The sequence below is a fragment of the Berkeleyomyces rouxiae genome (genome assembly GCF_048999995.1).
Source record: "Berkeleyomyces rouxiae strain 22BRR77 chromosome Unknown BrBRR77_ptg000001l, whole genome shotgun sequence".
In the NCBI taxonomy this organism is placed as follows: domain Eukaryota; kingdom Fungi; phylum Ascomycota; class Sordariomycetes; order Microascales; family Ceratocystidaceae; genus Berkeleyomyces; species Berkeleyomyces rouxiae.
The window spans coordinates 1,733,876-1,756,541 of record NW_027396491.1 but is presented as its reverse complement, the minus strand read 5'-3'; the positions used below and the strand labels follow the sequence as shown (position 1 = coordinate 1,756,541).

At 54.4% G+C, this 22,666-nt stretch overlaps 6 protein-coding genes across 6 annotated transcripts; 3 read left to right on the top strand and 3 right to left on the bottom strand.

Annotated features, from left to right (window-relative positions):
* Positions 1–134: 134 nt before the first annotated feature.
* Positions 135–1,886, bottom strand: BROUX77_000515 (uncharacterized protein; the record flags this gene model as incomplete). The annotated part of the gene is made up of 1 exon (XM_073749988.1): positions 135–1,886. The coding sequence occupies one exon, from the start codon at positions 1,884–1,886 to the stop codon at positions 135–137; it is 1,752 nt and encodes a 583-aa protein (XP_073608752.1).
* A 2,698-nt stretch (positions 1,887–4,584) lies between these two features.
* On the top strand, positions 4,585–6,009 carry BROUX77_000514 (uncharacterized protein; the record flags this gene model as incomplete). The annotated part of the gene is made up of 1 exon (XM_073749978.1): positions 4,585–6,009. One exon carries the CDS (start codon positions 4,585–4,587, stop codon positions 6,007–6,009), a length of 1,425 nt encoding a protein of 474 aa, XP_073608751.1.
* An 848-nt stretch (positions 6,010–6,857) lies between these two features.
* Positions 6,858–7,207, top strand: BROUX77_000513 (uncharacterized protein; the record flags this gene model as incomplete). Its single annotated transcript, XM_073749967.1, has 2 exons — positions 6,858–7,025; positions 7,088–7,207. The coding sequence occupies 2 exons, from the start codon at positions 6,858–6,860 to the stop codon at positions 7,205–7,207; spliced, it is 288 nt and encodes a 95-aa protein (XP_073608750.1).
* A 2,900-nt stretch (positions 7,208–10,107) lies between these two features.
* On the bottom strand, positions 10,108–12,644 carry BROUX77_000512 (uncharacterized protein; the record flags this gene model as incomplete). Its single annotated transcript, XM_073749956.1, has 2 exons — positions 10,108–12,506; positions 12,563–12,644. 2 exons carry the CDS (start codon positions 12,642–12,644, stop codon positions 10,108–10,110), a joined length of 2,481 nt encoding a protein of 826 aa, XP_073608749.1.
* A 1,090-nt stretch (positions 12,645–13,734) lies between these two features.
* BROUX77_000511 (uncharacterized protein) lies at positions 13,735–15,793 on the top strand (the record flags this gene model as incomplete). Its single annotated transcript, XM_073749945.1, has 2 exons — positions 13,735–13,777; positions 13,836–15,793. The coding sequence occupies 2 exons, from the start codon at positions 13,735–13,737 to the stop codon at positions 15,791–15,793; spliced, it is 2,001 nt and encodes a 666-aa protein (XP_073608748.1).
* A 397-nt stretch (positions 15,794–16,190) lies between these two features.
* On the bottom strand, positions 16,191–20,029 carry BROUX77_000510 (uncharacterized protein; the record flags this gene model as incomplete). Its single annotated transcript, XM_073749934.1, has 3 exons — positions 16,191–18,797; positions 18,934–19,925; positions 19,996–20,029. 3 exons carry the CDS (start codon positions 20,027–20,029, stop codon positions 16,191–16,193), a joined length of 3,633 nt encoding a protein of 1,210 aa, XP_073608747.1.
* Positions 20,030–22,666: the final 2,637 nt, after the last annotated feature.

Sequence of the window (22,666 nt, the reverse complement as noted above, 5' to 3'; positions counted from 1 at the left end):
TGTTGTCAATAACTGCTGTCGCGTTCGTTCTCAGCTTACAGCAGAAAGCGGCCCTGACGTCGTCAGTATTCCTTGTTCGTCCATTTTCAATGGAAACATGCACGCGCGGGTGGGGGGACCGGTAACTGGATCGTTTAGATCCAGTTGCCCTCCGGCCGGCCGCCATCGTACTTACCTTCATACAAAACATCGTCAGTGCCGTTGATGTAGCGCGACCGTTCACGCTTAGTGTTGCCTGCGTACAGGCCATAGCGGGCCTCGGCGCCTGCTGCAATACGGTTGCTGTCGACGCAGCCAAACGACGAGTCGGAGCCGATGCTCTCTTTGCGCCCACTGGTGCCTCCGAGGGCGTCGCGGATGCGCTGCAGTCCGTGCTTCTCCGTGTGCTTGCTAGCCTTGTCTTTGCTGCTGCTGCTGCCGCTGCTACTGCTTCCGTGGTGACGGTGGTGGTGGCTGCTCTTGGAGTCGCGGCGCTTCTCGTCCTCGCGCTCGTGCGCCGACGATGGAGGAAAGATCGCCTGCGCCGAGTGCCGCTTCGAGTGGTGGCGCTTTGAGCTGTGGCGCTCGGGGATGTCAACGTTGTGCGCCGATGTCGATGTAGAGTTGCTCTTCTTGTGGTGGCGGTGCGTTGATGCCGAGCCCGAGGAGGACCGGGATGACGGCGTGTGCAGGGCTCGTGGCACGGCTGACGGAGGCCGGGTGGTACCCTTGCCCTTATAGTCGGCTACACCGTCGAGCATATAGTTGGCGCCCGACATGAACGTCGACGGGGAGCCGGATTGACCCCCTAGTGTTACCTGGTCCACGTGAGCCATAGTGGCGCTGATCTCAGCATCCAAATTGATTCTGGGCTGAGCTGCGCCTGCATGGCCTTGGTCAGAGACAAAGTCGTACTCAAAGTTGTAGAAGTTTCTGTAGTCGGCAAAGTCCTGTGGGCCAGCAAATGTGCGCAGGTCGTTCGTGCCGGCGGCCATGACTTCTTCTTCTTGCTGCAGCGCGGCAGCGAGTTCTGCGTCGGTCATGTGCTGCTGGCCCCACTGGGCACTGGGCCCGGCGACGGATATTTCAGCGGCAAGCTGAGCGGCATAGGCAGCATCAGCTTCGAGTTGCATCTGGGTTTGCGCGGCACCAAAGTCATGGTGGCTGGGGCCATCTTCGAGGCTGCGGTGCTCGCGCTCGTGCTTCTTGTGATCTTTGCCCGAGCGTTCCTTGTCCGACCGGTGGCGGTTCTTGGAGTGCTTGTCGGAGCCGCGGTGCTTGTCGGAGCCGCAGTGGCGTGATTCCTCACGGCGATGCTTGTCAGAGCCACGGTGACGTGATTCCCCACGGTGATGTTTATCGGAGTCGCGGTGCTTGTCGGAACCGCGGTGACGCGATTCCTCACGGTGGTGCTTGTCGGAGCCACGATGACGTGACCCCTCGCGGGTCTTGCGCTCCTTGTGCGCCGCACGAGATCGTTCAGCGTGACGCTCCTCACGCTGGCGATCAGACTCTTGGCGAGCCTTTTCCTCAGCGCGTCGGCGGCGATGGCGTTCTTCCCTGGATTTCTCGTGGCCGTAGCGGCCAGAACTGGTGCCGTGCGAGCCGGGAATAACGTAGTGGTGCGGGGCAACACGCTCGGCAGTGGTGACGGAGGAACCTTTCGTGTAAGAACTCTCGTGGTGGCGGTGTTTGCGGCTACGGCGTGGGGCGTCGGGATAGACTTCTTCGCAGGCTTTGCGGCCGCAGGTGGTCGGCGAGGTGCTGGTGGATCGGTGGCGGTCGCAGTCGGTCTTGGACCCCGCCATTTTGGCCAGGGAGGAAAAGCACCCGAAACGTGGGCTGCGGCAGTCCAAGTGGATCTTGCGAGTGCAGCCGCAGTAAAAGGTGATGGTGCTGTAGCACATGGTGTAAGTTTCGAGGTACCGCAATGAAATTGGGTATGGAGATAGGAGATGTAGATGCGTATCGTGGGGGAAGAGATACCTGGTGATGATTCGGACTTCACCTTACTCGATGAAGGACAAGACCGTTGCCCGAATGTAAGGATCGTCCTGGTTGTTCTGCTACAGGCAGAGAGATGAGAAGAGAAACTTCTTGGGGGGACTTTTTGGCTTGAAGTTGACCGCCAAGTGGTTTGGAAGTAGGGAGAAAACTGAAGAATATCAAATAAGAGACTTCTCACGGTTGTTGTGTATGAAAAGTCCGGGAAGAGGTGTGGTTGAAACTAGGCTACAGATATCGGAGACTTGGCCGGCGGGCTCCGGCAGCATATATAGACATTGCGAACAATGAGGGCGGCGACATACGACACATCTTTTGAAGATTGAAAAGAGCATAATGAGTTTCTTGGGGACAGACGGAATACGGTTGAACACAAAGAACCGATCAAAACGTCACGAACAAAGAGCAGAGAAACAAGTCTACTTTTTTACAGACACAAAGAGAACACTCGAGAACTAAAACGCACTGTGGAACAAAGAGGCTTTCTCCAGACCCAGACTTGGTCGCATTGGGCTCAAAGCTCGGCCTTGTTTTTGCCGGTGCTCATGCTTAGAACTCTGTCACATTTATGGTCACATCGACCTAATCCATCAACACTTTTCATCAAGGAACGGCCCGGGATGTTGAATTATTTCTTTGCATCTTGTGTGACGTCACCTTGCTGTTGCCAGAGGTCGTTTACAGGGTTAGGGCTTTAATATCCCGGCCCCACTTTTGACCGCACCGCCCCGTGTTGTCTACGATTTAAACGGAGCTCACTCGACCATGGCCGCCCGGCACCATCCGTATCTCTAGGTTACGCCACACTTATGAGATGAGCCCCTTGGATTCATAAGAGGGCTTTTGGAACATTGCTTGCTCCCCCCTCTCCTTGGGCGGCAATGTAAGGGATGGGGGATTAGGTTGGGAGGTGCAGGAAAGCCCCAGACTAGGAAAAACATGGCACCCCGACAATTGCACATGCGGCTAACGCGGTAAACAACAGCCATGGCTCGCTTTGAGGAATTAGTTCGGTTGTGAGCATATGTTTAGTCTGGTGCTGGACTCCATGTAACAATGGTGGTGATCTAGTGGGGATTCATGCTACGGAGTTGCTCGCGAAATTCTGCAAGTCAACGTAGACTTTCCCGTTTTGCGAGCTCGACTGCAGCCCAGATAGCAATGGAGAGGCCGGCTAAGCGCAGAGATGCTGCAAGCTCAATTGGGAAACATGTCTCTTGCGCTGTTCGCTCATTAGCTCCTGTAGCACGCCTGTAGCCAGGGCGCCCCGCTTCCGTGCATCGCCAACGCCAGAGAGCTCCAGCGAGCGCAGAGTGCTAGAGAAGATTGGCGTATTATGAGAGCCCGATGGGATGCGCTTGCTCTAGCTATTGTCTACCAGCTACTGGCGATCTTGCTAAAGCAAGTGTGCACATGCACTATTCACGACTTGCAAGCCAGTTTCGATGCAGAGAGGAACTGCTATAGCTGAGCACGCAGCGAGCTGGATGACAAGCAAAAAAGACAAAAGGCCCTGAGTGCCGAGTAGTGCTACTATTTCCAACAGTGATTGGCAGGGAGGAGCATGCAAAGAGATCTTCTGGATTAACTGGTCCCAATGTGGTTTGCCAGTATCCATTCTTGTTTTTCTTGCTCCTGCTGCCGTTCATGCCTTGCAGATAACTTTGTCATTGTTAGGGTTTTAGTGTCCGACACGGAACATAGTCCGTTCTGGTCGCCTAGCCATATACTGCATGCCAGTCCCAGAGTACAGAAATGCAGGACTGAAACGTATCATGGCGACGGGCCGTAAAGCAGATGCCTCTCCTGCACGAAGCCGAGCATGAGAACAGCGAGGCTAGTCTAAAGCGGACCCAGAGTGCTGAATTCAACTGGACGCTGTTCCATGGCTGCTAAGTTCCGGCAGTGTGGCCGAGCTCAACGCAGCAAGATGGAGCTAAAGTCGGTGACTGGAGGCGTCCCTGGGGCGGCCGTGTGCAGCGTGGGTGCATTCCAGGTGAGACAGGAGGAAGCTTATATTGTAACGTAGGGACCAGCGGCCTAGGAATGCTGCTTGGCGAGTGCAAGAAGGTGGAGTGGAGTTGGGGCCAGGGAGGAATTAGCGAGGGGTTAGCATGCGTGCAGAGGGAGAGCCGGCAAGTAGTCCAGAGACAGCGGTGACGGGCTACACGGGAGGGGGACAGAGTCTGTGGCTTGCTGCGACTTGCGCTGCTGTATTGGGAGGCGCCAGGGAGTGGTTGGCTCCTGGAGAACGACGGCCGTCGAGCGAACTGCAGCACAAGGAGAATTCCGTGCTTGGCTAAACGTGTTACATCATGTCGGGAACCGGGGTTCACCGCGAGCTTCCCAAAGGTATAAGAAGCCGACGAGTCGACCTTCTCTGGGGCTGTTTCTGGCCTCTCTTCTTCAGCATCAACACTCACTCAAGCTTCTTCTCTTCTCTTCTTCTCTTCTCTTCTTTTTCTCTTCGTCAACCCTTTTTTCTTTCGATTCTTCCGCTAAGCTACGACATTTACTTGTTAGCTTCGCTTTTTCTTAATTCAACTCACTCGCTTTACCTTTTTTAATCTTTTTTAACCCCCTTTTAATCAATCTTTCAAAATGCGCTTCAACGCTGCCATCGCTGTCCTTGCAGGCTCTGCCATCGCTGCCCCTGCTGCCAACGCTCCCGTTGACTCCAACGCTGTTGCCAGAAGCCTCCCTGCTGAGGTTTCCAACCACAACGTCCGCAGCGCTGATGCCGCTGACATTGACCTGGCTGCCCTGGTCCGTCGCCTCGAGACTTCTTCCCTGGCTAACCTGACCTCAGAGGCCGGCATCAGCCTGCCTGACAACGTTGTCGACCAGGCCAACGACCTCTCTAGCAAGATTCCCGACATTGCCGGTGTCATTGTCGGCCTTATCATCAACATCCGCAACAGCATCCCGCTGCTCAAGAACACTCCCCTCCAGGGTGTCGTCAACCTGGCTCTGCCCATTGTCGAGGGTGTTCTGAGCTCCCTGAACACCAAGAACATTGGCGCTCGCGACCTCCACCTCGTCGAGGAGCGCAGCCTGGACCTTGTCACCAACCTGCTCTCGAGCATTCTGGGCATTGTCACCGGTCTTCTGGGTGGTGTTACCGGCGCTGCTGGTGGTGACCTTCTCGGTGGTCTGACCGGCGGTGCTGGCGGCGCTGGCGGCCTGGTCAGCGGTCTCACTGGTGGTCTCACTGGTGGCCTGACTGGCGGCAGCGGTGCCGGCGGTCTTCTGGGCGGCTTGACTGGTGCCAGCGGCTCCACCGACCCCACCGACCTCCTCAGTGGCCTGACCAACGGTGTCACCGACCCTTCTTCCTTGACTAACACCGTGACCAGCGCTGTCAAGGGCGGTGAGTTGACCGACCCCAATGCTACCGTCAACCCCGCCGTTGTCTCCAACGTCACCGATGTCATCACCGCCGGCTCTGCCCTGAAGGCTGCTACTCTCCTGTCTGGTCTTCCCGGTGTCGGCTCCATCACTGACATTGGTGACCTTGGCGGCATCACTGACATCCTCGGCGGTCTGACCAACGCTACCAACGGCACGGGTGTCAGCACCGATGCTCTCGGCCAGGTTGCCAACGTGCTGGACTTTGCTCTGACTGGCCTGTCTACCATTGCTCTGGTCCCTGCTTCTCTGCTTCCCGACCCTCTCGACGCCCCCTTCCGCGCTCTCAGCGGCGAGCTCGAGGCTCTCAAGCCCATCGTCGAGGCTTTGAAGGACATCCTCAACGGCGGCCTTGATGTTGCCAACGCTAACGACCTGACCAAGCTGTACGACGTGCTCGACCAGCTCTACAACGGTCTCACGAAGCTCAGCGACGAGATCATCCCCAAGGTGCTGCAGCCCACTGCCAACTTCGGTCTGGCTGGTCTTCTGAGCGTCATCAAGACCGTCCTGACTGTCGCTTCTGGTTACATTGCCACTGCCTCGCAGCAGGTCAAGAACCTGGGTGGCAACTCCGACGGCCTGACCTCTGCCACTGGCCTGATCAACGGCAACTAAGTACCTGACTTTCACCATCTCGTTGCTGGAACCGGTCCTTATCTTCTAATCCCCCCTGGTACCGCGGCATTTAAAAATCTGGCGGCAGTCTTCTAGCCTTTTTGATCATATTGAGCCATATCCTCCCTCTTTTGATGCTCGCCCTAGTGCTGAGATTTAGAGATTAATAGAATTAGCTTGATGATCTGTCAAACACTTTCCTCTGTGATATGTGCATATTCTCCTGTAGATTTCCGCCTAACCACTTACACTCTGTTCTAGATCCTCAAATCGCTCTCGTCCAATAGCTTTAGACGTTGTAATCAGCGAGCCCCACTTCTCCGACAGCTCCACCTTTTCCGGTGGCCTGGGCCGAGTCTTTCTCCACACGCCCTGCTCACACTCCAGGAATTCTTCCGGTGTTTTCCCCTCATGCGCTTACGCAGTCTTCCTAGATTTGTCTTTTTTTTTTTGCCGCTCTTGGTGCGGATCAACAAGCGCGTGACTCCACTCAGCCATGTCTCTTTTTCCAGTACAGCCCATGGGACCGGTACCAACACCATCGCCTTCGCCTTTGCGGTCTGCCATAGCCGTGCCTCTGATTGGCCGTGTCATCTTCCTTGCGGGTGGCATAGCACCCGCCGCGCTAGCCTAGCCCGCGTGCGCCCACCCATGGTCGTCACCTTGTTCGATCATAAAGCCGGCTGACACAGCGACGTGGTATAAAGAGGGGGGGAGGGTGAGGCCTTTGTGCCGGGTCTGCTGGTGTCCACCTGTGTCTCTATCTATACAGCTTCCATACAACAATCTACACATCTCACGTATCCTGCAAGACTTACATACACCAACTCTCACCCACGCACCTAACCATGTCCGACAACACTACTCGCGTCGGCCCTGACCCGACTCCCCTGCCCTCCAACGCCCTTCCACCGCCCATGCCCAGTCCCGCACAGCCCACCGCTTCTGCTTCGTCCATGACTGCCACCGGTCAGGCTACAGCGCCTCCGCCCGCCGAGGGCCCCCCGCGCCGCAGAGTATGTCCATATTCCTTCCTTTCGACAACTATATGACGGTCAATTGACCACAACCATTACAGAGCTCCCTATTCCAAAGCCTCATCGACCAGAACCACCACCCGACCATGACCGAGCACCGCCGTAGTATAAGCGACCAGCACCGTACGCCTGGATTCTTTGGCAAGATGTGGAAGAAGTAGGTCTGATGTCCCATTTCGTGTCTTGTACCCGGTTGCTAATAGGCCACAGCTATGTTCTCGGCTCCCCCAACGAGGCCAATCCACCCAAATAAGCAATAGTTATAAATATCTACTATAGTTCACCTACATTGATAAACATGTGCACTTACGTTAATACATTCACATTGTAATAATCATGACACAACTTTGGAGACTGATTTGTGCTTGAATTAACCGGCACGGGAGCTTACAACAAGACCTCTTGACTAGAGCCCTGTCACTCACCGTGAAAATCCCACACACAAACTATCTACCTTGTCCTTCCACACTCGTCCCCGTCTCAACGTACTGGGAATAAACTAGATCTAAGAAGCTAGGAGCATTTCCAGGATCATCATCGCCAGTGCAGCCTATGCATGCAACTGATGACGAGTCCTGAGCGAGAGACGCGACCAGCCCTGCTCACGCCCTACCCAGGTGCTGCCGCCTTCCCAACTGCCTCTACCCGATCAATGGGACGGGAGGGACAGTGATTAGACGTAGCAACGACAGCTGAAGTCTCCCCGGCCTAGTCCGGGACGCTGGCTCCGGCGCAAAGTAACTTGCCAAAATTACAATGACCATGACGTATCACCAGTGCCATTCAACGGGCACTGAAGAGCACCGAGGAAGACGTCTCATGACACGCATGGCATTTTCGTTTTGGGCAATGTCCTTACTATCGCGCTTATCACCTTCAGAAAGACTCCACTGGGAAAGGCCACCGACACCCTGGTGACTTTGGCCACCAGAGATCGGAATAGCTTCAAAGATCAGCCCAATCAGTAGATCGATAACTTGATGCAAGAAACCAACCCAGCCATCCGTAACGTCGCGCCCTACGAGGCGCTCGGTTAAACGGTACCAAGCGGTCCAGGTCCAGCAAGGAGGGACCCCTTCATGCCAGATCTACGCCGAGTGGTGCAGGTTCTCCACACACTCGACACGGTTCCGAATGAAAGCCATTAGCGCACGCTCATCCCACGGAACTTGGATAAAAAAACACCAGAACGCGACTCGAGCCGGATATCCCGTAAACGAGCAGCGCAAGAATACCACCAGACGCAACACAACAGAACAGTATGAACCATCGTGTGCCACTGGTGTTATTTACATACCCAAAACCAGTTTTCGTGGCCCTAGTATGCTAGGATGAGGGGTTGCATCGCTTAAGCACCGCAATCCCTCAGTACTCAATAGCCCAAAGTCTGACCGCCGATGTAAACGAGCGACAGAACAAGAGGTGGATTGAGAAGCCTTTTAACGTCTTGCCCAGGACACCACGACGCGGTTAAGAGTTTGGTGTCATTTATACAGAACATGATGTGGGATTGTTGGCTAAATGTTTTGTTAGTGTCTCAAGTTGGAATCGAACGCAATCATCACATCAACTTACCAGCTAAAGATTTGGCAGATGGGGTTCTCGATGTGGACAAGTCCGCTGGGCGACGTCGAGGTAGTCAAGACCGTGACGCCGTTTCCGTCTTTATACAAGATGTATGGGGGCTCTGCATATGAAAATGGCCTATTGCCTGGCCAAGGTGCAACTACTACCAACAACATTGCTGCTTGAGGGCTTCTTTCTGTCTGGTGCTCGTAACTTCTTCTACATGGGCGTGTATTTCTTGCTCTTTGATGATGGCGATGCTGAGTCTGGGCTTTTGCTTCATTTGATTCTTCCATTGGGTCTTGCTTCATGATAACGTGGCGCTGTATATGCAAACTGATGAACTTAAAAAAAAAAAAAGGGTGGCAATGATATTGGGGGATGTGCCGTGTCGTGTAACTGGAACGCTGGAATATCGGGCTTTCGCCGTCTTTGCAAGGCGTAGCTGCTGTCGGGTTCCTGATGGCACAGGCCGGTGCAGCCAATCCAAGAAACAGACGTGGCGGCGCAGGTCGTAACACTGGAGGCTAGACGCGACGCGGTGCTTGTCATGCCGCAAGCAACCATAGGAGTCCAGAGTAGGGCGAAGAGGGCTCTGGACTCGGACAAACTGGAGACCTTTAAGATAGCGATCTACATCAGTGTGGTGGGCATTTTTCGGTCATACCCAGGACGAAGCCATTGATCGAGGTGTGATCAAGGCTTCAGGGGCCTTTTAACGTCTTGCCCAGGACGGGGACGAAAACGGGGACGGGGGTGAGGTGAGGCCTCGCGACAAAAAAAGCAAAGAGCGAGAGATAAGTGTAGTGAGCAAGCTGACATTGTAGGAATAATCCGAAAAGATGTATAACGAAAGTGATGGGACTATTTGGTGCTCATGACAGGCGACATAGACGACAGGCTATGTGGGGGTAAATAAGCGGGAGGAAGAGGCGACAAGACAAAAGCTCGCCAGAGAGTGTTGTCCGTCACGAGATGGAAAAAAGTGATTGAAATTCTGTTGTCGAAGAGGGCGGAAACGTTCGTCTTTTATATGCTTGGGTTGGAGGAGAAGTCTCGGCCATGTGAAGTCGCATGTATGGTCAGCATCGAGGCCTGGCCAATCAAATCAGGCAGCTAGATATTAGGTCCACTTTTTGGGGCCAAAGAGAGGACACTGCAACTATAGCTCAGCAGAAAGCTCCAACCAGCAGCCAAGCTTAGCCTTAACCGACTGGAGAGGCGTAAACGACATGATAGGCCCGGGCGAAGGACACACAAGCCCATAAGTACCACGAGGCGCCTGGGAGGACGGTGACAGTGGGTCGAGGCAAAAGACGCTTACTTTGTCCAATGAAATCATGTAATCCGAATCGTTGCGAAAGAAATGCAGGGCCCATCGAGACCAAAAAATCGCGACGAGTTTGGACTAGCCAAAGTTTGGTCGTTTTTAGCCATCGTTGAACTAGTCAGGCACTAGGTTGCGGAAAGCTTGGCATGTTTGCCATCGTCCGTTCTACTCGGTGGCCCCAACTGTGACATGAACTTCATCACCTACTTGGACAAACGGGTGTTGTCTTTCAAGGCTGCTTGTGTCCACACTATTTGGCCCCGACGTAACATGAACCGCATGGAGTCCAAAAAATACTTTTCCCGCGACACGACGTGTCTTTGCGAGCGTGGTAAAAGGCTCCATATCCTTCTCGCCGTTCTGTTGGTTGACACAAACCATCTGGCAGCGCTGACAAGGACCAAGCACAAGAAACTCCTGTCGTCGAATACGGAATCTCTGCCATTGCTCCTCGCCATATGCCTGTGTGGCCGTCGAGTCTGAATTGCCACCGCCGACGACGATGTTACCTCGGAATGATGCTGCTGGAATGTTACGACCGCCCGAAGCTTGGACTGCAGAGCTGACGGCCTGAACGCTTGCATCGTGAATGACCAGGATGGGGCTCTCATTGGCGAGTAGCAACTTGCCGCTCTGTGGTTCTGTGTCCGAGTCGGGAGGCGATGGCAGCCTCGATGTTGATATACTACTTTCGGATGAAAAAGGCCGGCCGTTTCTTAGTTTACTGAGACGCATAGCCTGATCTTGGCCACCAGGCGGAAATCTAGCTAGAGCACACGGAACACTGAGGATATTCGTGAAGAAGTCGTTGATTTCGGGGGCTGCATAAACGCTGGCTAGAATGGTGTCTCCGCAGATGCGTGAAATTATTTCTGGTTGATTTCCGATCAAAGAAGTTTGTGACTTGAATAGAGAAGGGTTCATTGAGAGAGGGACAGCAAGGTTCTGAGGTGTGATGATTTTGCCATCAGTAGGCCCGACATATTGTATGCGTAAGACGCCGGTGTCAAAATCAAGAGAAGGCTTCAAAAGGGCCATGCGAGGATACCGCTTTTGACTTAGAGCCTGTCCTGACCCACGGTGAACCAAGCACCACTCACGGTCCCAGGCTAGCCCCTCTGGTTTCAACTCCCACGGCATGGTATGGGGGACCTGATACCCGGCGCAGCTTTTGATAGGATACACTGTGAGAGCCATGACCTTGAGATTGGATGATTTGGTTGGAGAGCTGTCTGCTGAAGAAAAGGTGGATTTTGACAGTTCCGGGGTGCAGCAATAGAATTCTTTTATGAATTTTAGAAATCGAAGCACATCTGATTCTGTACTCATAGCACCCAGGCTTGCTCGTATGACGCCGGTTGGTTTGCCAGAAATGACATCGTTGCTCGAGTTTCCACAACGGAAGCCTGCAGAAAAGTTCTTTCGAATTTCCCAAGGCTTGAGTCCGAGAAGCATCGCAATGCTTCCTGGTCCGCAGAGCCCGCCGGTCCTGATAGATATGTTGTTGATGTTTGCTAGCTTGTCAAACTCTGTCAAGCTGATCCAAGCCCCTTCGCTGTCCATCATATTGAAAGCCACAGGGCCAGACGAGGGGGCATCGTCTGAGTAGAGAACACAAACAGGAGCATCGTTATAATGTCGCAACGAGGCAAGGCCATGCAGCAACATCTGCCGCAAGCGCATCACGTGCTTTGATATGACTAGCATGCTGGTGTAGAGTCTTGCATGTGAATCCAAGGCAGAATCGAGGGCAATGATGCTGTGGAAGGGTAGGGTCCCGTCTTCAAGACGCTCATGGAGAAATGTACTCTTAGGGGCGTGCCATTCTTCTTTGCCACAAACGACAGTATCCACCGTGCCGCCACCAAAGTATCGACGGTTGCTGAATATGGGAGCAGCTTGGCGCCGTACTATCAGGACGCCGAGATCGGGAAAACCAAAAATCTTGTACAAACTAGCGACTGTGAAATCAGGGGCAAGCCTGGCGTCGCCGAGATCCACGGGCGATGTCGCAGCGTACGAAGCGATGTCGAGAAGCGAATAGATGGGGCCATGCCCTTGAACATCCTCGTCTGTGTCCCTCACATCGGAAGCCCAGGAAAATGGATACCTTTGTCCGGTTACATGGGACTGTGCTGAGTAGGCGACAAGAGTCAGCGGCGTTTCTGCCTCTGAGCTCCGTGGCTGACGAAGCCATTGTTTCAGGCCATCATCGTCAACACACTGGCTTTCTACAGCCTCTTCTCGCACGCCAACAAGACTTGTATGGCAGGCTTCGTGATGAATGTAACGGAAGCCTTTGCACGGGCTTCTGAATGCATCGCACACAAGCTTTACTGCGGCGGTGGTGTTTGCCGTGAAAGTCAGGTCATAGTTGTAGGGATCAGCCCCAAAAAAAGAGAGAAGGCGTAAGCGGACATCCTCAATACGCGAGGTTGACAGCTGGGATGGCAGAGAGCTGGAATGAGGGTTGCCGAACAGATTGCCAGTTAAGTCCTGAGCAAAAGCGTTGATGGAAGACTTTGAATAAAGGGTGGTGCCGGCATGGTCAAGATAAACAGAGTCTGGAGACAAAAAAATTAGCGGGAGAATGGCATGTTATCTAGGAGGGAATAATTACCCTGGATTGCGGGATACTCGGTAACCCGCATGGTTTCAACCCTTAGGTTGTAGGTAGCCAAATCACAGTCGGTGAAGGCCATTATCCAATCAATATCAAAAGAGAGCGAGCTATAGTGGAATCGAGAAATCGTATTGGCTGTTGGAGTGGGTAGTCTCGGCTGAGGTGGTGTGTTGGGAGGAGTCGGGCGAAGGCGTTCAAATAGCTCGGGCGAACTTCTGCAGGGACAAATGAAAGAGCAGTGAGTGTGAGTTTATGGGGTGACTCTGCAGACGGAGCCCTTTTCAAGGCAGCATAATGAGAAGGAGACCAAGCAGCAGGAGACAGCTTCGAGAGCGAGATAACGTGTGTCGTGTCATATCCTCGGAGTAGCTGAGGAGGCCTATCATTGTGTGAGCGCTGGTGGTTTGTGAAGGCGCTGCGGGATTCCGGGCCGCTGGAGATAGTCGATGATAGTAGGAGATAGAACTGGCGAGAAATGGAATGGCCTTGGAGACAAAAGCATTAGGTGGCAATTCAGGGGCACGGCGAGCTGGATGCGGGAGATTAGCAAAGTGGCGTCCAGGGGCGGCTGAGTGGCTGAACCCCTGACCATAAGGCCATAAGTGTAGAGACACAATATGCAATGTCTCCAAGTGTATGCAGAATAGTGGAGCACAGCCAAAAGTAGAAGCCACTCTACGCGCCGGTGCCAATTTACGCGTCAACCGAGAGACACGCGTGACGCGCAACGCGCGCCGGCGAGAAGAAAAACGACCCACCAATCAAGATCGCGTTGCTACGCCAGGGGAGCACTGTTGCGCCGAGCATATCTAAAGGCAGTTTAATTGGGCTGGTGCCCTTGCTGGCGTGTGCCTGGGCTGTTTTAAGCTGGCTCCCTATTTACTGTTTACAATTCTGGGACTGACCTGTATCCAAGCTGAACCTCATACATCACCACTTCACCGCGTACACACAATCCAATCCATAGTTCTTGAATACTGCTTGCCGGGCGAATCTTCTTGGACTTTCCATCAGCCAAGTTTCACTGCTGTGTCCCGTCGAATCTTCAATCTCATCTAATTCTTTCCCTAACTGCTCCGATCCGCCAATAAATCATCCGAAACATTCAGGGAATACTTGCGCTTGAAGCAAGTAACTTCCTCGATATATTGAGTTCTTACCCTCACATCATGTCGACCCTTGGGAAACGCACGCGGGCATCTGCGCGGCTAGGTAAGAACCCCAAACCACCGAGCCCGAACGCCGGAGCTAATTGAAGCAACTGCCGCAGCCGCTGTGGGCGATGACATCGAAGCTCCATTTGAGCAACTGCCCGCCAAGAGAATGCGCTCGACCACAACAAATATCGCCGTTGTGATTGAAGTATCAGAAAACAACGAAAACGTTCCTCCATTGCCGATCAAACCATCTCGCAAGAGGGCCGCCGCCGCCGCCCCCGTTGTTTCCGTCCCCGCTTCCGCTCCCGCACGCGCAGTCTCCGAATCGCCATCGAAACCCCGCTTCAACCCCGTCACGCCCACCACCAAGCGCCATCGCCATGTGAGCGCCTCTCCGACCACGCCGCGGACTGTGGTCATGTCTGCTGGCCGGCTGTTCAAGCGGATGACGCCCCAGACACCGCGGACCGCCAAGACGCCGGCAACTCCCGGAAGCGATTCCTCAACATCATCGACGCTTGCGGGGCCCGTCTATAAGTCTGTCTACCACGATGTGCGGCAACTCTTTGCCCGCGGCTCGGATCCGGGCCAGTTGATGGGCCGTGACGCAGAGAAGAAGGAAATCGACGACTTCCTGGCGCGTTGTGATAGCGACAAGGCCAGCGGCTGTCTGTATGTTAGCGGGCCTCCAGGAACAGGAAAGAGTGCCATGTGTACCGAGTTGTCGACAGCAGTGGCAAAGAGAAAAGGCGTTCAGCATGCCTTTATAAACTGCATGAGCATCAAGAGCTCCAAGGATCTCTATATCCAGCTACTGATCAAGCTTGGAGACGACGAGAGTGTTGTGCTGGGAAACGACCCCGTAGAGGCTCTAGCGCAGCGCTTCTTGGGCAAGGACGGCCCGACCTACCTTGTCGTGCTAGACGAGATCGATCATGTCCTAACCATGGGCATGGAATCTCTCCCCCGCCTATTTGAGTGGTCTCTACAACGACCCTCAAGGCTTGTGCTCATCGGGATTGCCAACGCTCTTGATCTGACAGACCGCTTCTTGCCTCGACTAAAAGCCAAGGGGATGAAGCCCGATCTTCTACCTTTCCTCCCGTACACTGCCCCGCAGATCAAGGCCATCATTCTCACTCGGCTCAAGTCCCTCGTCCCCCCCACTGCCGCCAACCCCAATTGGGTGCCCTTTATACACCCTGCCGCCATCGAACTCTGCTCTCGTAAAGTCGCGTCGCAGACAGGCGACATGCGCAAAGCATTCGAAGTAGTGAGACGCTCGCTCGATCTCATCGAAATGGAAGTGCGGCGCCAATACGAAGAAGAATCCAAGGAAACGCTAGCTTCCTTGAGCGCGTCACGTCGTCCCCTTGGTGAGACTGCCAATAACGCTGCTTCCCTACGTCACGCCGCCGCTACAGGCTTCACCAGCGCTGCCGCCCAGTCCGTCCACAACATGGTCAAAGAAAAGATGGAGGCCCTCACCGCCGAAACTGCGCCCCGCGTGTCAATCTCACACCTGAACAAAGTCACGGCTGCCGCTTTCAGTCACGGCACATCACAGCGCATGCGCACGCTCAACCTCCAGCAAAAAGCTGCGCTCTGCTCCCTCGTTGCTCTCGAGCGCCGCAACCGCGCGCGCGCCACCTCCACCACCCCCTCGGCATCCGGCGCCTCAACGCCCGCCGCACCCTCAACGCCCAGCAAGCACGCCAGCAGCCGCGACGCCATGGCCGCGCCAACCATCAAGACGCTGTACGACGCGTACGCCAAGCTATGCACGCGCGACTCGGTGCTGCACCCGCTCAGCAGCTCCGAGTTCCGCGAGGTCGTCGGCAGCCTCGAGACGCTTGGCCTCGTCCAGGCCGTCGACGGCCGCACGGGCGGACTGGTCGCCGGCATCGGCGCCGTGACACCGAGTAAGCGCGGCCGCCGCAACGGGTTCCCGGCTACGGGCGAGGAGAAGCGCTTGTCGAGCTGTGTCGGCGAGGCCGAGGCCGAGCAGGCGGCCGAGGGCATTGGCGCGGGCATCCTGCGAAGCATTTTGAGTGGCGAGGCGCTAGATTAGAACGAGCAGCTTGAGTATTGAGTGGTACAGTAGACGTATTCCTTTTCGGGGTTAGGAGTTTGGAGCTGTTGTGCTGTCTTTTGTTTTCAAACATTACCATCTTATCATCTACTACACGGCGTTTTGTTCCTTGTTCTTTTGTTCTGCAGTTTTGATACTATTGTCGAGATGATTAGAAATTCATGGCTCTTCATGCAGTAAATGCCAATACATAGACACATGATAATTCATTTGTCCATGAACACAACACACCGAAAGTGACACCCAAGTAGTAAAACAGGTAAATCATCATTAAATCTAGCATGTTCCTGTCTCGAATCACCGCCCATTTACGTGTCCTTTCTCTCTCTTGTGCAAAAATCATTCCGAAATCAAATCACCGGCTGCTACCTGTGCCCTACACAGACTGCATCCGTTCCATATCCTTGGCCGCCAAAGCTGTCACCTGCGGGTTGGCCTTCTTGCCTCTCTGGGCGCCGCCCTTTTGTGCCGTTACCCACTCGACCGCCCGGCGCCGGACCTCCTCAAAGCATGTGCTCTTCTCGCGCTCGCGCGAAATGCATCTGACGCGGCGGTCGTAGTCGCGATTAGCCTCGGTCTCACGGGCCTCATAGAACCGCCAGTCAAGCCGTCTCTTTTCTGCGCGCAGGGATATCTCGTCCAGCTGATGCGCCGTGGCCGCCTCAACGAGACCCGGCGCTGTGTTGTCGGCGCGGTCTGTAGCCGAGCCGCCCCAGAAGCACCGGAAGACGACCTTGGTTGCAACCTGCTTGCCAGAGCCCCAGAGCATTAGCTCATCGCCGTTATGTAAGCGCACCCAAAAGCGCGACTCGGAATTGAAGACGGCGTGGTTGTGAGATTGCAGCAATGCATTGTTGATGCAGATACCGCGCGTGGCCTTGGTTGAGATGTAGAAGTGATATTCTTGCTCGTTAACAGCAGGATTTTGTCCAGGTACCCACGGTACGTTCTGGGGCCGATCGTTTGAGGCATCATAGTTGGGGGCCCAGAGAAGCATGCGAAAGGCGGTCTTTGGAATCCGGGTCTCGGAGAGTGTGGGATACTGGAGCAGATTATCAGGACTACGGCCCCAGGTAAGAACAGAGTCCTGGACCTTGATGTTGATATCAGAGACAGCGGAGTCAGCAGTAGATTCTAATAATGCTAACATGCGTCCATCCTTTGCCTGTGTAGACGGAGCAAGAGCCGCCCCGCCCATTTCTGCATCAGAGGTAGAAACCCCTTGCAACGGCGCTACTGGCGAGACAGCAGCGCTATTGGGGACAAGGCTCAAGTCTCCGGCATCTGGTGCTTGGTCTAGGTCAGTGGGCCCAAAGTATTTCATAGCCAGGTGCCACAAGGGTGTCTGGCCAGGTTCAAAAACCTCGCCTCGCTCAGTGGCTGCGTGTTTGAAAGCTGTCATTTGCAGTTGGGTCATCTCGGGGTAGTTTAGGTGATAGGTGCTACGATCTTGATCCCAGAAGCGAGACTTGTGGACGGGCATGTCGATCTGGCGTCCTGACTCGAGGCGGTTTACCGATGGAATCTGGGATAACAAGCGATATTCTTCTTTTTGCTCAGAGGTGACGGTAGCTAGCGGAGCAGGAGGGGCCGCCAATCCACGGGGCATATCAGAGCGAGCGCGCTTGACGGGGGGAAGATTTGCCTTGTGGTTGCTTTCGGTGAATTCATCGCTCGAATCAAAACAAGGCTTTCGCTTGCTCGCGTTGAAATCAGTAAAGAGCGAGACTGACAACATGTCGTTGTTGGTGTATGTGTTGTTTTGATGGTGACTGTTCAGGCTCTGCGAAGCAACGCCTTCCACTAGACTGAGGACCTGGTCTGCAGACTGCGCATCTGACATGGTGTTAAAGTCCTCTTGCTCGTCCTGCACCAATAGGCTGTGGTGCGGCGGTTGCGCAGGAGACTTGAGGCCGCCTTTATCTTGAAGGGTAACAGTATCATCTTGGGCGCTATTGCTGTCATTTGAATCAAAGGCAGAATCATTGCTCAAAACAGGCGGGAGAACACCCGATTCATCTACGGGGGAAATGTTTTGGACGGCTGCCGGCCCACGGCCAAATGTTGTGTTTTGATTTTGTCGTTGCGCCGGTCCTTTGTTGTTATTGTGGTTTGCTATGTTTTCTAAAAAGCTGTCCGTCATCTTGACATCTTCATAATCGGACTCAATGTCGGCTTTAGGCGGTGCCTTGGACTGTATGATTTCAGCAACATCATCCAAATCCAACTCGTCTTCTGAGACCTCGTCAGATGACCAGGCCGATACTTGAGGCTGTAGGGGAGCCACTTCTGCAGGCGCAGCCAGCCACTTGTGTGATAACAGCTGCTCGATAGTGGCACGGTTTTCCGGGCGCGGCTGCAACATTGACTGAAGGAAATGGATTCCAGACTGAGAAACATGGCGGATCAGTAGTGGGCGTACGTCAAAGGGGCGCGTCATAACCTGATGCAGCAGTTCAGTGTGGCTGATCCCATTGGCAGCTGGAAACGGCGGCCCTCCAGTCAGGACATAGAAGATAACACCAGCCAGAGACCAGACATCGACAGCGTGCCCATACCGTTGGCCGGGACGGCGGTTGAGAGCCCTATTCTGAGGATGGCGACGGCCATCGAGATCATACTCTACAAACTCGGAGTAGACCTCGGGAGCACAGTACAGAAGAGTTCCGCAGAATGTACGTAGGAAGGTCTGATCGTTGTCCACCATTTTGGACAAGCCAAAGTCTGTGAGTTTGACAGTGAAAGGACTGGTCGAGCTGATCAGGATATTGTCAGGTTTAACATCTCTATGGGTTATGTTCTTCTCGTGCAGGTATTGGAGAGCCCCGAGCATCTGCCATGAAAGTTCTCGGGCAACGGCCTCGGGCAAAGGCCCAACCTCGTGCACGTATTTGCCCAGATCGCCGCCTTGGACGTATTCCATGATGATGATAAGCTGGCGGCTTTGCCAGTCAAAGTGGTTAATGTATTGCACAATGTTTTGCTGGGCGTACAAGTTAGCTTATAAAACGACCAAGAGACAGGCATCTCGGAGAATATGAAGGGGGGAGGGTGTGTCAAGCGAGCTTTGACAAAAGGTAGGACAGTAACAGTGTGATAGCGGCAAAACCCAGACTTACATGGCGCACTTTGCGCATAATCTTCATTTCGTTCTCGACCTTTTCGTCTAGAACACCATTCTTGATGAAGCGGCGTTTATCTAGTTCCTTGGCGGCATAGGGAGTCCCGTTGAAGCGGTCGGTGACTTTGTACACCATGGCGAAGGCGCCCTTTCCGACGTACTCGGCACGATTGTACTGGCCGGCGCCATCCCACGGCTCAAGGTCTGCAGAGCCCTTGGCTGCCGGGACTCGAGGCAGCTGCCACTGCTGGGCGGGCGGTTTTGCGGCAGCGCCGGCCCTGTTCCGGGGGTCGAAGATGTTGCGCGGTGATTGCTGCTGGTTCGGCAGAAATGGCGGCGGCATGATGTGTGCATTGCGGAAGGCAGCGACCTTTTCCAGGAATCTTGCCTGGGCGCTGCCCTCGCGCTTGGGGATGCGCACGGAGAAGAGAAGATCGAAGCGCTCCTCATGCATCAGGACCTTGATGTAGCTGCCGGACGTCAGCATGCGGCGAACACGGTCGGGGTTGCCGCCCTTGCCCTTAAGCAGGTCGCCCGAGACTACGGTGCCATTGGTTGAAGTGTCCTCGAGCATGACGACGCCGTACTCGTTTACGTAGATGCGGAAGTGTGCGTTGCTCATACGGCGCTTAGGATCGTTGGTGATGCACACATCGCAGCGGGTAGTGTTACGGCCAAAGACGAAGCCCATCTTGGGGTCCTTCATGGGGGACGATAGCTCGAGCATGATGGAGTGCTCAGGCAGCGGCAGCATGAGATCGAGGTGGGCGGCATTGTCGGAGCCCATGTCGGCGAAGCGCGGGTCATAGACGATGTCGGTGGGGGTCGATGTCACGAGGGGCGAGTTGCACTTGGCGAGCTCGTCGACTTCGGCCAGAGCGCTGGACGAGCACGGATGCAGGAAGCAGATTATGGTGGAGATGGATTCGTCCGAGAGCTGCGGCTCTGGTGTGCCGGCGATACGGCGCGGGTCGAGGACATTTTGTGTGGCTATCGACGGGGAGGGTCAGCGGGAGCGGGCGGGAGGGGCCTACTAGCCGGGACTGCGACTGAGACTTACCCTGCGTCGGCTGAGTGTTGTCCTCCAGGTCCATTGAAACAGCGCAGATGGTTTGGCAGTGTCAATAAGAAGAGCACGAGGACGGAGTGGTCAGTGTGCGAAGGAGGCCAGCGCAAGATGCACAAAGTAGCACAGCTCTCTAGACCCGGCCGTTGTCTAAGTACTCAGCAAAAGCAGCGGAAAATCAACCGAAAATAAAGCATCAACAGGCAAAAGGCACAACCAGCAAAACCATGCCACAACAACAACAGCAGCAAATGGACGCAAGAGAGCCTGCGGCCGCCAAAAGTGAGGCGCGTGGTCGGCGGGACGAGAGTTGGCGATGGCAGAGGGCGGCTCAGCAAGAGGATCACGATCGCTAGTATCAGAGAGCAAAACAAGGCAAAGCCGCGTGCTGCAGATCAGCAAGAACAACAAAAAGACACTAACGCTAGTCGTGGTATTGTTTTCCTCGCCCTCTTCCTTTTCCTTTGTCTGTTGTCCCTGGACGCGCGGGTCGTCGTTGTCGGGCGGACTGCTGTGATAATGTGCGATGGGCCCGAGCTAGCTCTAATTGGCTAGAGCTTGGGTCGGGACCCACTCTACAGTTGCGATTCAAAAGATCGCGGCTAGCTTCAGCCTTGGTGGAGACTGCAGCCTACGCCCGGGCCTGGACAGACAAAATCAGGGCTTGGATGAGCAGGGAATCAAAGGTCAGGAGAAGCTTCTCGGGGTCTGTAAGCTGGGGGCTGGCTGTCTGCAGGCTTCTATGGGCTTCTTGCTGCTATACGCAGCTCTTGCCTCCTTTGTTTACGTTCTTGTTTACTTTCCCGACTAGGCTGACTAATGCCCCGCTATCCGCCGGACCCGATGGTTTTCTGCCTTGGCCAGCCGGCGACTCCACTTTTGCCATCTTTTCGGCCCCACTCCGGTGGCCCTCACCGGCCGCCACCCGGCGATGTTCGGTGCCACCAAGCCGCATCCCTCTGAGCACCCCAAGATTCAGGCCAGGTTCGAGTGTCACCAATGACGACACTCACCCGTACCGTCCTGTAACTGCGCCAGTTTACTACTTGGACCAGCTGAGTGGCTGAGACGCACACATATCGACATGGACAGCTGGCACGCGGGCCTATCACAAGTGCACCCAGCATGACATTCCCGCCCTGGGGGTTTGATTCTATGCCGTGCAGGGATGCCGTGGAAAGAAAATGTGCCATGGGAGGGGCTTTGTGCGCCGACCAGGTTTCTCATCGACTGGTCGGACGGAAAGGGGCCTAGTCTATCTCTACAAACCCCTTCACGACAAAAAGTAGTATCCATGCCGCAACGGTCACACAATAGTCCACTCGGTGCTTTTGGCCTGGGCTAGAACAAGGTATTACGCCGCTCTGTACAACAGCTGCATTCTGCACATTGCGCGTGTACTGCAGTGCATTGCACTTTGAGCTTTCAGCACAGAACTTTGCTCCCCGTCTGTCTGTCGGTGTCTCACGAATCTCTTTGCCTCCTCTCCTCCCTGCCCGATCTATCCCTTCAGCCTACGGCCGAGACGCTTTCATCATGGTCGTTTCTTTGTAAGCTTCCACCCTCCCTCTCGCCATCTCTCCCTTGTGTCGTGGAAAGTCTCACGCGCGAAGACAGGTGGTGCACACTGCGCCTTGTGAATTTAGTTCTCTCTTGTTTGCTGCTATTAGCTAACAGCAGCCTATCGGTATTTTGTCTCCAACTCCGGAATCTGGTCCAAGGGAGTGACAAAAAAACAAAGCTCCAGTTGCAGGACTTTGGACTACCACAAAAGGACATGCCAACCAGTCACGCAGTCGCCACACGCCATTACTTGTGTGGGGAGTACACTAGAAAAGCCCGTGACAAGGCCCAAGGGAGTCCTAGCCAAAGCCTATCCGGTGCTTCACCGTAGCTTCCATGGAGCCCCTCGCTTCGTGTCGCCTTGCGTTTACCGAATCTTTTTATTGCCTGGTTCGTTCTTTGGAAGACTCTTGTTTTTTTTGGCCAATACTAGTGCAGAAAAGTCTCGTCACTTGCGGCTTTCGGTTCTGGGATCTACGGGCTTCTGTAAATTCTCTGGCTGACATTCGATAGAATGACGGGTCTTTCTTTGTGGGCATATCTCGGACTCAGTCGCGGCTTGGTTGTGCTATCCAGCCATGTCTTGGACTTCGCTCCGTCGGAGATGGAAAACAAGAGGGACTGTATAGATACCCCCCTAGATGAGATTCTGGTCTTGCCCGGATGTCTCAGGTCTCTGGCGGAGGATACAGGTTGGCGAATCGGCAACGTCGAAAGTGCGCGTACAGAATTAGTGTACAAGCCCAAGTGACTACACGTAACTATGTGGTCAGCATGTAATTGTGCAAGTCAGCAACAGCACGTCGTCTCATACAACGGTCCGGAGAATTAAGACTCGGATCGCTGTGCTCAAAGTTTACAAACACCCGTTGTCTTAGATAACGCCCGCGGGTCAGACGGGGGTAGGATACATGCATTCATACATGACTCTATGCAGACGTCTTTATGTAGTACAAGTACATACATACACAAACCTAACAGTCCTCGATTGTCCTGGCTCCTGTATCTCGCTCATCTGCCCTGTAGGGCCTTGTGACTGCAGCGGCCCGTCTCACTTGCCCACGGCCCCGTATATCATATGCTATAGTGCACTTCATGCTAC